Source organism: Perissodus microlepis, chromosome 14 (genome assembly GCF_051167445.1).
Source record: "Perissodus microlepis isolate ML-2025 ecotype Zambia chromosome 14, ASM5116744v1, whole genome shotgun sequence".
NCBI lineage: Eukaryota > Metazoa > Chordata > Actinopteri > Cichliformes > Cichlidae > Perissodus > Perissodus microlepis.
In genome coordinates, this window is record NC_140474.1 from 36,487,601 (window position 1) to 36,501,949 (window position 14,349).

The 14,349-nt window shown below is 43.1% G+C and overlaps 1 protein-coding gene across 1 annotated transcript; it reads left to right on the forward strand.

Annotated features, from left to right (window-relative positions):
* The first annotated feature begins 518 nt into the window (after positions 1-518).
* Positions 519-9,919, forward strand: tbx2b (T-box transcription factor 2b). Its single transcript, XM_084951633.1, has 8 exons — positions 519-635; positions 881-1,701; positions 2,546-2,813; positions 4,317-4,463; positions 5,677-5,753; positions 5,981-6,150; positions 7,077-7,660; positions 8,049-9,919. The coding sequence occupies exons 2-8, from the start codon at positions 1,343-1,345 to the stop codon at positions 8,496-8,498; spliced, it is 2,055 nt and encodes a 684-aa protein (XP_084807759.1). The 5' UTR covers positions 519-635; positions 881-1,342; the 3' UTR covers positions 8,499-9,919.
* The last annotated feature ends 4,430 nt before the right edge of the window (positions 9,920-14,349 follow it).

The window sequence follows — 14,349 nt, forward strand, 5'->3', positions numbered from 1 at the left end:
TCATCTCATCGCTGTTTGATATCGGAGTTAAACAAAAAACAAAAAACGAAAAAAATTAAGTAATCCCCACGACTTCCAGCAGCACCGCAACAGCAGGAATAAAGCAGCGACACAATAATAACAAGTTCAAATACATGCAGTAAACTTCATCTGCAGCCAAACAAGGAAGAGTTGGTATCGAAGTGAGCACTCACCGCTTTTTTCTCCCTCATTTTTCTCGCAAAATTCACGCATCATTATTCATCGGGCTTCCTCTGTTTTTGCTCCACGCAGCATCAGAGTTGGTCTTTTCCAGCCCGCTTTACTCTGCCGCCGCCTCCCCGGCAGCCCCACCAGGAACACGCACAGATACGCGGCTCCCGCCCGGGGAAATCGAGCCTGTTTGAGTCTCGATTCAGTATACACACAGTTAACATAGCCTGGACTAGTGTGAGGCAAATCCAGCCTAATCGTCAAAACAGCCGACGCTATAATTACGAAGTCTCTATAGAGACTATAGAGCGACCGAGAGAGCAGAAGCTCTTGAGAAGAAATCTCTCCGGAATGCAGAGCATGAGCTGCGAGATTTACTGCTGTGACATGTTCGAAAACACTGTGGCAAATATGGAGAAGTGAGGCTGTTCCTCTGTATGAAGGTGAGTATTAAGACACCGAGTCTGTGGACAGGTTGGGGTTTTTTCCGCAGGCGACATTATAAAAAAGCTAGCCGAGAGAGGTGATGCCTCCACCGGCCAAGAGCTAAGGGCTGGCCCGGTGTTTGGCTTAGAAATGGGGGTGGGATTTCCCGATCTTTCCTGTCATTGGTTAATATTTTATTCTGTTGACATGTTTTCTTACTGCTAATGCTTCCGACACCTTCTTGTCCCCCCTCCTCTCCTAGAGTCTGGCTGGAGCTGTCAGAACCACGCCTATAGGGGCCCACAATTGGTCCAGAAAGCGTAAAATCAGCAATCAAAGGGGCTTGGTTCATTAGTGTTGGGGATGGAGGCAGGAAGGACATGTGAGATAGTCACAGATCTGCAGTGAACGGGGCCACATCTCTCCAGTCAGTGTGGGATGACTGAGAAACAGCTTATTTCTCTGAGAGGCACACAGCGCAGCCGGGCTCTGCCTTCTACTGAAGCGCCACTTCTGCTGACGGACTCGGTGCAGGAACCAAAGGAAACGCACATCAGCAGCAACTCTGGGCTATTTTCTTCACCCCGATAACGCGCTGTGTGTTCACTGTGCCGCTTTACAGACATTACTGAGTGCTGTCGAAGAGCGGACCTTCTGGCTCTGGGCTGGGGGGAGATACCATTAAAATATCTGTTATTTCACTTCGCTTTTTGTGGATGCACCGATGAGAGATCCAGTTTTCACAGGGACTGCAATGGCTTATCACCCTTTCCACGCACACCGGCCGACCGATTTCCCCATGTCCGCCTTTCTAGCGGCCGCTCAGCCTTCCTTCTTCCCGGCGCTCAGCCTCCCTCCCGGTGCTCTCACTAAGCCGATCACGGACCACGGCCTGGCAGGGGCGGCGGAGGCTGGGCTCCACCCGGCTCTCAGTCACCATCAGGCGGCTCATCTCCGCAGCATGAAAAGCCTGGAGCCCGAGGAGGAAGTGGACGACGATCCAAAAGTTACACTGGAAGCCAAGGATCTTTGGGACCAGTTTCACAAACTCGGAACGGAGATGGTTATTACCAAGTCAGGAAGGTAAGAACTCTCGCCCGATGCATATAGATCCGCTCACGGATATCCGGAGAACGTGTTTTTATTTCCATACAGTTTAAACCCTTTTCGGTTAGTCCAAATAAGCTCGGAGAATTACTCGAGAATTTCAGAGCAGCTAAAATGCCCGTAAACGGCAGCCTCTTTTATCAGGCCTTGCACGGTCGGTACATATTTTTGCAGTGATTGTTGGTTTGCTCATTTATTTAAAAAAATAAAATAAAAACTGTATTTAACAAAAACAGCGAGAACACGGCATTTACCAGTAATTATACCCTCAATAGCAGTTTTAAATGTAGTTTTAAATAATTATGCCCACATCTACATTTGTGGGAGAGGAGCCAGTTATTGAATAAAGCTCCCGTTTGTCTTGAAATATTTGTCATCTACTTCCACCGTGACCACAGCACATATCTGGGATATTTTGGGGGAAATGTGGTAAGAGCTTTGATCAGGTTTTATCTCCTAAACTGCATTCTGTGGAGGCAGCAGAGCTTCTGGGTTTTATAAACAGGCTGTCACTTCAAAAAGCAGGGACATGAGGTGGTGTGGTCATAAATATATTCCTCAGCTTTGTAGTGGATGGCTTGGACACACACACGCACAGAAACACACACACACACTGTGTTTTTGTGCGTTGCTGTCGCCTAACAGCGTGCAGCTTTGGAGAAGAATGTCTGACAATTGCAATATTTCTGCCTGTACGAGCGCCGCGTTTTTACCTCAACGCCTCTTTTGTCAAATTTGCTCAAATGTTGCAGGATAATGTGCAATTGTGTTTGGGTTGTATCGCGGCGTGTTGACTCCCGGCGTGTGTTTCTTTCCGCAGGAGGATGTTCCCTCCGTTCAAAGTGCGAATAAACGGCCTCGATAAAAAAGCCAAATACATCCTGCTGATGGACATCGTGGCCGCGGACGACTGCCGCTACAAGTTCCACAATTCCCGCTGGATGGTGGCGGGCAAGGCCGACCCCGAGATGCCCAAGAGGATGTATATCCACCCGGACAGCCCGGCCACCGGCGAGCAGTGGATGGCCAAGCCTGTTGCTTTCCATAAACTCAAGCTGACCAACAACATCTCGGACAAACATGGATTTGTAAGTACAAATAGAGTTTTTTTTCTTTCTTTCTTCTGTGCTGGGAGGATATTTTTCATATTTACACGCTGCACTGAGTGTTGAAATATTGGAGATGACATTTTCAACATTTATGGATTTTTTTATTTATTTTATTTATTAATTTTTTTGGAAGACGTGAGGGGAAATGTGTGATAGTGAATGTTTGATCACAGGAAAAAAAAAATCCGGAAAAAAAAGAGCACAGAGCGAATTTGTAGTATGAAACTGCCACAGAAAAATGATCAAGTAGCTTCAGTAAAGCTGAGAGACATGGAGCATTGACATAAATTTGCTCAGAGTATCATCGTCTCCTACAGTATTCTAAAATGAAATTAACGGAGAATATAATATGTAACGTCTTTACACCCAAAGCTTTGTCACTTTGTCGCTACTTGACTTGGAACTTGTGTCTCTTCGATGTTCTGCAGAATATCGCCGCTCTGCATTTTTCTCCACCTTGATATCCAAAGCCAGGCCCAGCTGCCTGAGCTGCAGCACCTACAGGCCTCCTTACCCCCTGACCGTAGTTTGCACTGCACCTCCCTACTGTACACCTTTGTTTTAGGCCCGATTGTATTGGGAACTTAAAAGAAAAGAAAAAAACCCAGCATATCTAAGCCGACTGTTTGCGAGGCTGAGGATTAAGTGGTGTATTACCAAATCGGGTCAGAAAGAAATAACATGAAGTGAGTGCGAAACGCTCCCTCCAGCTAGTAACCTCATATGGCTGTTGTATATATTGTGTATTTTATTTTTTCATTTCTATATTTGTGGAGTGTGTTTTATCCAAAATAACTGGCTTTACTTAGTCTTTTTACAAAGCATTTAAAATCAAATAAATAAATAAAACAAATAATAACGCTACCAGTTTGCAAAGGGGCATATTATCACATTTTGCAGTGTGTATCTGAATGGCAACCTTGTGTGCTTTCTACTGCAAATAAATGGAACATGACGCGTCAGTCTAAATAATTTGCAATAGCTAAGAAGCAGAATTTCTTGGTGTGTGCAGCGCTGATTTGGGCTTGCATTGCCTCGTACAGTCACCTAAAGTTATTGGTTTTCTGTATCTTTACTGTCACTTTGTGTCCGGTCCATTTTGGGGGAATTTTAAGTTTTGCGTGTGATGTCTTTGATGCGTCAAAACAGACCACCGGGCAGTAACTCCACGCCGCTCTGTGCGTGTGTACTTGTGAAATTTGTAACTCTTTGTGCTGTTAGGAATTGGATCAAATCATTTTTTCTGTGGTTCTGATTCCTCATGGCAGCATGTGTGGCCTGGTAAGGTTTTTCCCTTTGCCCCGCACTAATTACAGACCAGGCTGCTTACACAGTAATTATAACAGCATCAATAACAATGCGCTGGATGATCCGCCTGCAACAGATTCTGCCTGGTGTCGAGGTTGAGCATCTGAGAGAGAGAGACATAAACATGCCGTGATATTCACTCGAAAGCTTCGCTTTCTGTGTGTGTTGGTCCAGACGATCCTGAACTCCATGCACAAGTACCAGCCCAGGTTCCACATAGTGCGGGCCAACGACATCCTGAAGCTTCCCTACAGCACCTTCAGGACGTACGTGTTCCCCGAGACCGAGTTCGTGGCTGTGACAGCATATCAGAACGACAAGGTGAGTCAGCGTTCACACTCCACCGACGGCCTCTAATATGGCTGCTATACTTTGCATAATAAACATCCTAAATAAACGTCCTACATCAGCGTCCTCTCCCCCCGCCACCAACCCCCGAAGACTTAATCTGATTTTGTAGGTCGCCTAATTTCCCTGCAGAGGACTCCCATGTCCCTCTGGATTTTTTTAATTGCTGTTTTGCTTGGATTTGTGGCTGCAGCCGACATATCTAGCTATGAATTCAAATGGAGTGTGTGTGTGTGTGTGTGTGTGTGTGTGTGTGTGTGTGTGTGTGTGTGTGTGTGTGTGTGTGTGTGTGTTATCGGCTATTCACGGGCTATAAATGTGCTATTACCTTGTCCAGAAGTGAATAAATTAGGCGTATAAATGCTGGAGAAAGGAGGTTATGAATGTTGTGACGCTGCGTTAAAAATGACTGGCGTCATATTTGAAAGTTATATCTTGTCAAAGTGACACTAGAGTCATTTATTTATGTATTTATTTATTTTCATATCAAAGCTAATCATTCCACCTGGATTTGTAAAAAAAAAAAAAAATGATGGCATTATTTTGAAGCCCTTGGCTGTTCGTTCGCCTCGTTCTTGAAGCTAATTGGGACTCGTGTCCAGGGGCGGGGGTCATGTTCTAAACGTTTATGGCAAAAAGACACAATTGAGGAGGCATTTAAAGGGTTGGTCACACTGCAGCTAGACTGGACAGATGCTCAGACTCGCTACTCAAACTGGAAGCGCCTGAAGCGTTGAATTCTGGGGCCACGGAGGGCCTCCAGGAGCAGGGAAGCTCCCCCGAGGCCTGTGTGGCTCCTTCAAATACACGGAGCCACACAGGCCTCCTCCACATATTGTGAGGCAGCAGTGTTCCAAACCGCCGTGTTAATTATTGATATGAGCGTTATCCGTTCAAGTATAGCATCCTCCGCCATTTTTCTGGGGGTCGAAGGCCTCTGTGGCCCCACAGAGGAATGTTTCGTGGCAGAATTTCTCTCTGGGGGCCTATGTGAATAACGCACCATCATTACGTTTTAATTAATAATGCAAATCCGAGGTCTACGCTGTATGTGTGTTAATCCAAAGGCATTGTTTTAATACATGTGGACCAGGTGGAGACACTGGGGCCTAACAATGTGTGTGTGTGTGTGTTTTCCTGTGGTTCTCTGTGTATAAAACTGCTCCTGTCCTTCTATTTTGGATAGATAACACAGCTGAAGATCGACAACAACCCGTTCGCCAAAGGTTTCAGAGACACGGGAAACGGAAGGAGAGAGAAAAGGTACAAACTGCTGTATAACACCTGCTCTCTCTCTCTCTCTGTGTGTGTGTGTGTGTGTGTGTGTGTGTGTGTGTGTGTGTGTGTGTGTGTGTGTGTGTGTGTGTGTGTGCCTGCGCGCTTTGAGTATCGGCCTTTTTTTTAATTCAGCAAGGACAACTCATTTGTTATTATTATTATTATTATTATTATTATTATTATTATTATTATTATTATTATTATTATTGCAGGAAGCAGCTGTCCATGCCTTCGTTGCGGATGTACGAGGACCAGTGCAAGGCGGACAGGGAGGGCGCGGACTCGGACGCCTCGTCCAGTGAAGCTCCTGCCGGCAGGGACACAGTCCACTCCCCGCTGGGAGCGGGTACCAGCCCGCTGAGGTTCAGCAGGCCAAGTCGAGGTTAGTGATACTACCGCTTATGTTTTCTTTGGTGCAGGGGCTTTGTTGGATTTCATGACAGCGGGGTGCGTTAATAATCACGAGCTGCTGTAATGATCGTTTAGGTTATGAAATAATTTCATATTTTAAAGTGATAAAGTATTAAATTAGCTCAATTATGAGTGCAAAGTAAACAGTGACACAAAGTAGATGCATTATTGTCATACATACATTATTTATTTTATTATTATTACACTATTAGTTCTAGATTTTTATTGTGGCATTTGATTTTTGCGATTCAGTTTTTGTTTGGTTTTTGGACTGTGGTGCGTTCAGATAAAACAGCGACATGTCTTTAAACGGTGCCACAGGACTCTGACCTCCAAACTGTTTGGTTGTTACTCATATTACTGTTGGATTTGCGTTGGTTTTTGGTTTGCATTCCTCACCTGTTAACCAAAGGTTGCCTCAGATAACGCACTGACCCGCCTTTATTTAATTTGTTAATTTTGTTGGTAAGAACTGTGTACAAAGACAGTAAAATCAGCCTAATTTTGGACTGCTGTGGGATTTGAAATTCAAATTTTCATCTGAATGTTATAAGTCTAACCACGATTATAACAAGTTCAAAAATAGTCCATTATATATGAGTCTTATTAGGTCTCAGCATTTCGTTTTAAAGGGCTCTGATAAAAATTTAAATATGTTCATTTTTCCAATCTTTGCTCACTAAAACTTTACACACAGGCTGACAAGGAATATTTTTCAAAATTAAACCGATATTTAAAATGCTGGTTAAATGTTATTTTCTCAAAGACTGGAACATACAAGGTGGATTTGGAGAGAGCGTCCCAACCAGCCTCGTGACCACATGATTTGCTGTGTGTGGGTTAGAGTGTAGGACTGGTGCTTATGTGTCCTTCTCCTTTCTGATTTCTGCATCTTAGATGATAAAACATGCACTGACAGCGAGCAAGAGTTGGAGCATCAAGATGAGCGCTGCACCGGGTCCAACAGCCCGGGACCCGAACCTGTGTCCCCCTACAGCTCCAGGTGTGAGGAGCGTATGAGGGAAAGAGCCGTTGCTGAGAAGAAGGATGACTCTTTATTCAGTATAAGGAGCCTCGAGAAGGACAAAGTGGAAAGCAGGCACAGGAAGGACACCACAGACGTGTTAACAAAGGACTCGGAGGCTGGAGGCATCAGTGCCACTAAGGATGCCTTCTCCCCTCTTGTAGTCCAGACCGAGAGCCCCTCACACTTCAGCCCAGGCCATTTACAAAGCTTGGCTCTGTCTGGCCTGCACAGTCAGCAGTTCTTTAACCCTCTGAACACCGGATCGCCACTGTTGTTTCACCCTGGGCAGTTTGCCATGGCCCCTGGAGCCTTTTCCGCTATGGGCATGGGGCATCTATTGGCCTCTGTATCTGGAACAAGTGGTTTGGAAAATGGCAGCCTCTCCACCCAGGGCACAGGAGGAACCCCAAACCCCTTCCCCTTCCATCTGTCCCAGCACATGCTTGCCTCTCAGGTAAGGAAAGCCGCCCACTTAAATGATTTAGTACCTCTCCACACCTGTAGCAGTCATGTGACGTCAGCAGGACAGGGAAATAGACATGATTTACTTTGCCTTCTTCACACTGTGATTGTTGAAATAAACTCTACACTCAGCAAGCTCGGAATTTAGGTTTGTTGATGATTAAAACAACAGTACACTCATTTGTAAAAATACATAAATAAACAAAACCCAGGAGTAATATATTACTGCTTCAGTGCTTTTTAAATCAGTTTTAAACAGTCTGAGAAAACGGAAGAATCTGATGTTTTTGTGAGTAGGTAAATAGAAGAGATTATTTGATGATCGTCCCACATCAGTGATCTTTGCACTGACTACGTGTCTTTCTTTGTTCGACTTTCAGGGCATCCCCATGCCTCCATTTGGGGGTCTCTTCCCGTATCCTTACACCTACATGGCAGCAGCTGCAGCAGCAGCTTCAGCCTCAGCCCTCCCAGCCACCAGCACATCCAGTCCGCTCTCCAGGAACCCCTTCCTCGGCTCATCCAGGCCACGGCTCCGCTTCAACCCCTACCAGCTCCCGGTGTCTCTGCCTCAAAGCTCGAGCCTGCTCACCACCGGCCTGCAGGGAAGCATCAACCCAGGCTCAGAGTCCTCCAAACCGGGCAGTAGGGAAACCAGCCCAGCACCGGAGCACCACAGCAATCACAAGACAGGAGGCTCAAGTGGGAGGGTTGCATCTCCCAAAACCTCCGTGAAGGACTCAGTGAACGAGCTGCAGAGCATCCAGAGACTGGTTAGCGGCCTGGAGGGCCAAAGGGAACCCTCCCCAAATACAGACTGTCCCAAGTGATTAAGACTCTCTGTCTGGGATGAAGACTTGGCTTGAATACTAGAGGACTATAAGTGCATATGTCCTGTACAGCACATTACAGAGACTGGGATGAAGGCATGACTGATGGGCGTTGATGAAGGCCAATTATGACTATTTTTTGGAACAAAGCTGCAGGTAGACAGAAATATAGTCTATGTAATTATATTTAATCTTTTTCAATTCACAAGTATTGAAAGTTTCCTTCAGAGCTGACCTGTTGGAAAGCGTGAAAAGCTTCAGCACCATCAGACACCAAAGTCCTCCCTGAAATCCCAGTGTTTTTAGGGTTAGCTTTTGAAGACGGCCAGACCCACCAAAACAAAGAAAAACACAAAACAGAAAAAAAAATCCCTGCTGCAATTCTACACTCATTAAATAAAAACGATTTAGAAAAGAATAATAAGGAAATAACTCAAATGTGAGGAAAATAAAGAATTAAATAATCACAAAAAAACCCTTTAACCTAAGGTCAAGGATGTCTATCAGAGAGTCACAGTGACACTACAAAACAAGCAAACAAGTAGTGAATTAAACTTCATCATGTCATATCACAGGTGGACCACGCAAGGCCACTATCGGCCTCTTATACCGGTCTAACCTGCCCGAGAGCCTGCAGCTCCGCACTGTGCGTGGGGCACTGTGGAAAGTGTGTGCTGTTAAGTTTGGGTAACCTGAAGCACTTGAGCATCCGAGCCTGGTTTCTAAACTCCACGCCTGAACACGAGGCTTACGACGCCGACAGGCAAGTCTGATTATTTCAAAAGGGATGGAAGGTGAACGTCCCGCCTGCGAGAGGAAGAAAGAACCGTTTATCATTTAATGCCAGAAAAAAAAATCTTTCTGAACTATTTATGTAATAAAAAAAATCTGTAAATAAAGCTAAGATCCAAGAATATGCAATTGGTATTAATTTATTCAAGGCTGTATATTAGCGTGTATATATTTCGAATGGAACCCCCTCTTACTTATCCTGCCCCCCTCCTCTTCCTCCTTCCGCCCCGTTTTACATATACTGTACATGAAAGCTATTTAGCGCTTGTTGGTTTGAAAAAAAAAAAAGAAAAAAAACTGTGTATGAAGCATCGATGACTTTTTTTTAGGAGACGTGTGCCATGTTTTAGTCTGCATCCACCGACAAACACAGAGGAACAGAGAGATAGCGAGAGCTCCACATGGATTCTAAAACACCTCAGGTTATTTCACTTCAGCCAGGAGACATTCAAAGTAATTCCTCCTATGGGCGCATCGTTCATATCTATTCATAAATATATTTAAAGTTGGAAATATCTTGTTTATGCTGGTTGTCCGGGTATTTTTTTCTTTTTGTTTTTTTCTTTCTTTCTTTCTTTTTTCTTTTTTTTGTTTGTCTCACAATTTCAATAAAAAAATGTTGTGCGAAAGGTTGTATTATTATTATTGTTATTAGTATTAGTATTATTATCACCTCACTCTACCAACTGTCACCACTTTTGGAGCCTTTTTAATGAAGTCATCTAAGCTAAGGTTTCACACAAATAAGGGCCTGCTTGTAGACACACGCGTACGCGCGGGGCGGGAGCGCCCCCTGTCGGTCACATATCGAACAGGGGGAAAAAGTGTGGTTTACTAAATTTGATAAGAAAATGTGTCTGGGTCGAGTTTGCATGTCATTAAAAACAGATTTAAATTGCATGGTGAAATTTGTGGGTCAAAATTGCTGGCAGAATTTTTGCATTAAGACTACAGCTATGACTATTACAGCGTGCTTTATTGTTTCAGACTTTACATGAGCAAACGAATTAAAGAGCAGGCTTTGCCCCTCTATATTTGCATTTTATGTTCTATTTTCTTGTGTTTTGTTGCAGCAGTCTGTCACATCGTTTTAGTTCCTGGACCTGTCTTCTGTACACACAGCTCTATTTCGAGCAGGTCCTCGGTCGCCGTCAATCAGCATTTCCTTTAGTATTGTGTGTATTTTTAGAAACACTGAAGTGATGGAAGTATTTATAGGAAGAGCTTTCTCTGCTGCGCTCGCACACATCCGCTGCAGCCGGAGAGCAGCTTTAACTGTTTAAAGCAAAGAGCAGCTCAGAGTCCGACCGGACTGTGAAACAGAACGTGTTTTTACCTGCGGAAATAAATGTTGTATTATGAAACCAAACATGCATGGTGTTTGGAGTTTGAGCCTAAAGTAATTAGAATCGATGCAATGTTTCGTTAGTGCTGCGTATTTGTGTGTGTGTTCCTGTACATTCATGAACTCATCTTCAGTAGAAATGTGACTTGCGCCGAGGCCTCAGCAGTGTGTGTGTTTATGTGTGTCACTGCATGTGTGTGTCTCGGTTTAAAGGGTTAAGCAGGGGGAGTTTAGGGCAGCAGACAGCCTTTTGTCCGGGACCCGGCGTCTGTCGCCTGCCTGCCGGCCACAGCCTCCACACCGCCCCGCTTCCTAATTAGAGAGTCTCCCCTCTTCCTCCTCTTCGTCCTCCTCCCCTTCTTCTTCATTTTTCTTTTCTTTCTGCAGCGACAATCACAGGACTCTCATTCTGTTACGGGGGCCATTGTTGCCACTCTGTTATCTTCAATTAACAGGGAGAGCGAGTCGACCTCGCACACTGGGAGAAAAAAGTATTTGTCTAAATCAATCAGTCAGCGAGTGATCAATAGGCTCCTGTGGAGGCCCCGTGGATCATAACTAATGACTGGTGACGGCGTGGGGTAAAAAGGCCAAGATTATTCACAACTTTGTTAAATGATCAGTGCTGCTCTATGATGTTATTTATGCTTTTGGAGGAAAACAGGAGAAAATGCGCAGTTCGTTTGAGACAAACTGCAATTTATCCTGTTTGAACTGTGTGAAAGCTAAACAGCAGCGCAGAGGCTCTGCTTATCTGCAGGCCTGTAGGAGAGATTTCAGAGCCTGCTGGGATCTAGTCTCACATCAGTCAGCATGCCCCAGATTACACAAATATTCTACTGCCTCCGGGTGTAAGGTTACTTATGTAACTGCATGGAGAAACTGGTAGTTTATTAACAGTTTTACATTTGCTTTTCTTACAGCTATACTCGGATAAAGCAGTCAAGCCCTGCAATCGAAAAGCAGCTAAATACCCTCGTTCAGCAAATGTTTAGACCAAACTTATGATTATTGGAATTTTTCAGTTTCGTGAAACATTACAGACTGCTTCTGCTCGTGTCAGAGGCGACTGGCACACTTTGTTATTCAGTTACATTTTTAGACAGTAATGGTGACACTGAAAAGGAAAAAATGCTTTTCATTAGATTTGATTGAAATAAACAAAAAAGTGTATTTTTTTAAAAGTAGCACCGACCCGACAAGAAACAAAATAAAAACAAACTGAAAAAAATGATAATGTTATATGCAGCTAAATGACGGCACAGAGGTTAAGCTTGTTTACGAAACATATGAATGGGCACTTATTCATATCTGATACTTAATCGCTTTTGACATGGTTCAATCCTGAATGTGATACTTTTAATTGTAGTATTATCACCATGAACAGTTCTTCTGATTTATTAAACGTGAAAATTCATATTATTATCTTTCCTCGTGTTCTTTGTCTGTCGCTAAATTAGAATTAATTTAAGTGTATAAAGAACTACAGCACTGGAAATCAAACTCTGACATCATTCCAATTTTCCACTTTTTAAGGGTACTACTCAAATAAGTCTGCTGATCTTATGCTTGCTTCGTGAGATTAAAATATGACATTAATATAATGGGGAAGAAATGAACTCATGACCTCAAGAAACCTTCTCATCTCTGAAGAAGCTGACTTGGATAACAATGTGCTGATCTAGTTTACAAGTGAAACCGCTAGAAACCAATTAGATCCGATACTAAGCACATGAAATTACATTTTATATTACAAAGTGAAAATTTTAGGCCTGTGCATAAACATTTAAACAGCAAAAAAGTGAAAAAAGGTTTGCATTATGTTCTGTAGAGAAGTTTTGACAAGCTGGCTAAATGTTTTGTATGTGTGAAAGAGAGGGAGGCATTGGTACAGTATGCTGGGTGTCTACAGAGTGTGTATTGTTATCCTGTGGCTCTGCAGGCTGCTACTGAGAGAGCAGGCGGCCTATTGGTTGCTTAGCTCAGGTGCAGCCTTTGCACTGGTTCACAGTGGAGCAGGGAGAGTCCAATCACAGACCTCTGTTCTCCTTCAGGACAATGCAGGGAGAGGAAAAAATGCACAGCCCACAACCTCAGTGAATGGCTTCAGGGAGCCAATTCCTCACACAAAAATAGAGACCTGCACAAAAGCAGAACATACAAAGGAAAAGGTTCTCATTTTGTTGAAATCCAGTGGCATGTGCTGAAGGGAGAAAGCGCAGAATGCTTTGAGTTAACTTCATGAGAGCAAAAGATCCATTAAAAACACCTAATAAACACACCTATAAAATGCAGCTCTAATAGAGTACAGGCAGATCAGACGGGCCACCAAAGCTGGAAACTAAACGAGCATAGATCTATAGAATGAAAGAGGAACAGCAAACTAATAAAAATCATCAATATTCAGGTTACATGAGTGCTTTCAAATAAGGAAAGGAGTACATGCAGCAAGTCATCAAGTGTGTGTGTGTGTGTGTGTCCGTGTGTGTGTGTGTGTGTGTGTGTGTGTGTGTGAGTGTGTGAGAGAGAGAGAATCCTACTTTTTGGGGAGTTTGGAGCTGAAGTGTGTTAGCCCATCGCCCCCTCCTGGACACTGAGGAAGGGGAAGGACGTCTATTTGGACTTTATTTAGACTGTGATAGTATTAATACAATAATAAATAATACAAATAATGATAATACAAATTTACAGTGAAGCAAAGTATTTAAAACAGAGTAACATGCATGGAATCTATAAAACAGACAAGTTTGGATTTTATCACAATCACTTTCCTCTACAAATGATCTAAATGCTTCTTTTTGTTTGTTTTTTGCTGCTTTATTAAAAAATGATGTATTTAATCAGTGTATTTGCTCTGGGCCTACATTGATTAGACTCAAACGTTACACTATCTTTAACTTACACTACAGAGTGTTTTGAGGCAACTGCTGTTGTGATTTGATATGAATAAAACTGAGCTGAAACTGAATTAAACTGAATTCTTTCATATTATCCACCGTAATAACTCTCCTAGTTAAGTTAACAGTCATTCTATTATAGTTCATACTTTTCTCTTAATGTTATTTTCAGCCATTCTACATCAGTCTTAGCATTTTTTAATGTGCTACTAAAAGTCAGTACAAATATATTTATGAAGTCATATGATTTTGCATTGAAAACCAGCAGGAGACTGCCACTCCTCCAAAAGCGCTGCTTCCAAACGCAACAACCACTAGGTGGCACACTTACTTACTTTAGAAGTATCACTGCTTTATTAAAAGAAATCGGGAAGGACATTTCAAAAACTAATAATACATCAGATGATTTGGGTTATAAATGTCTTCTACAAAGGAGCAATATTAAATAAGGACATGCAGTTTTTAAAAAGAGAAACAGTATCATTTGGTCAAATGTCTGTATATTACAGTATTAATACTATGTGTGTGTGTGTGTGTGTGTGTTGTGAGCATTGACCAATACTCAGAATAATAATACCTGGGACTGTGTCCCGTTTTTAAACAACTGCAGATTCCAAGATAATCAGTTCAAAAAACTGTGCATAAGTTATTTGTATGTGTCATTTTCACAGAACAAATAAGAGCCTAAATAAAGAGTATGGCGGGCCTGTTCAGCAGTGAAGTGTAGCATCGCTCACACAGTTAAGGGTTGTGTGAAAGCAGATTTGTTTGATGTTAGGCGTAGTGTACATCAAAGCTCTGCCAGGTCTGTCAAATT

Excerpts from the sequence above, each read along its gene's own strand:
- tbx2b (XM_084951633.1), top strand. The coding sequence starts at position 1,343 with ATGAGAGATCCAGTTTTCACAGGGACTGCAATGGCTTATCACCCTTTC. Across the intron at positions 4,464-5,676 it reads CAGCATATCAGAACGACAAG|ATAACACAGCTGAAGATCGA; the intron begins GTGAGTCAGCGT and ends TATTTTGGATAG. Across the intron at positions 6,151-7,076 it reads GTTCAGCAGGCCAAGTCGAG|ATGATAAAACATGCACTGAC; the intron begins GTTAGTGATACT and ends TCTGCATCTTAG.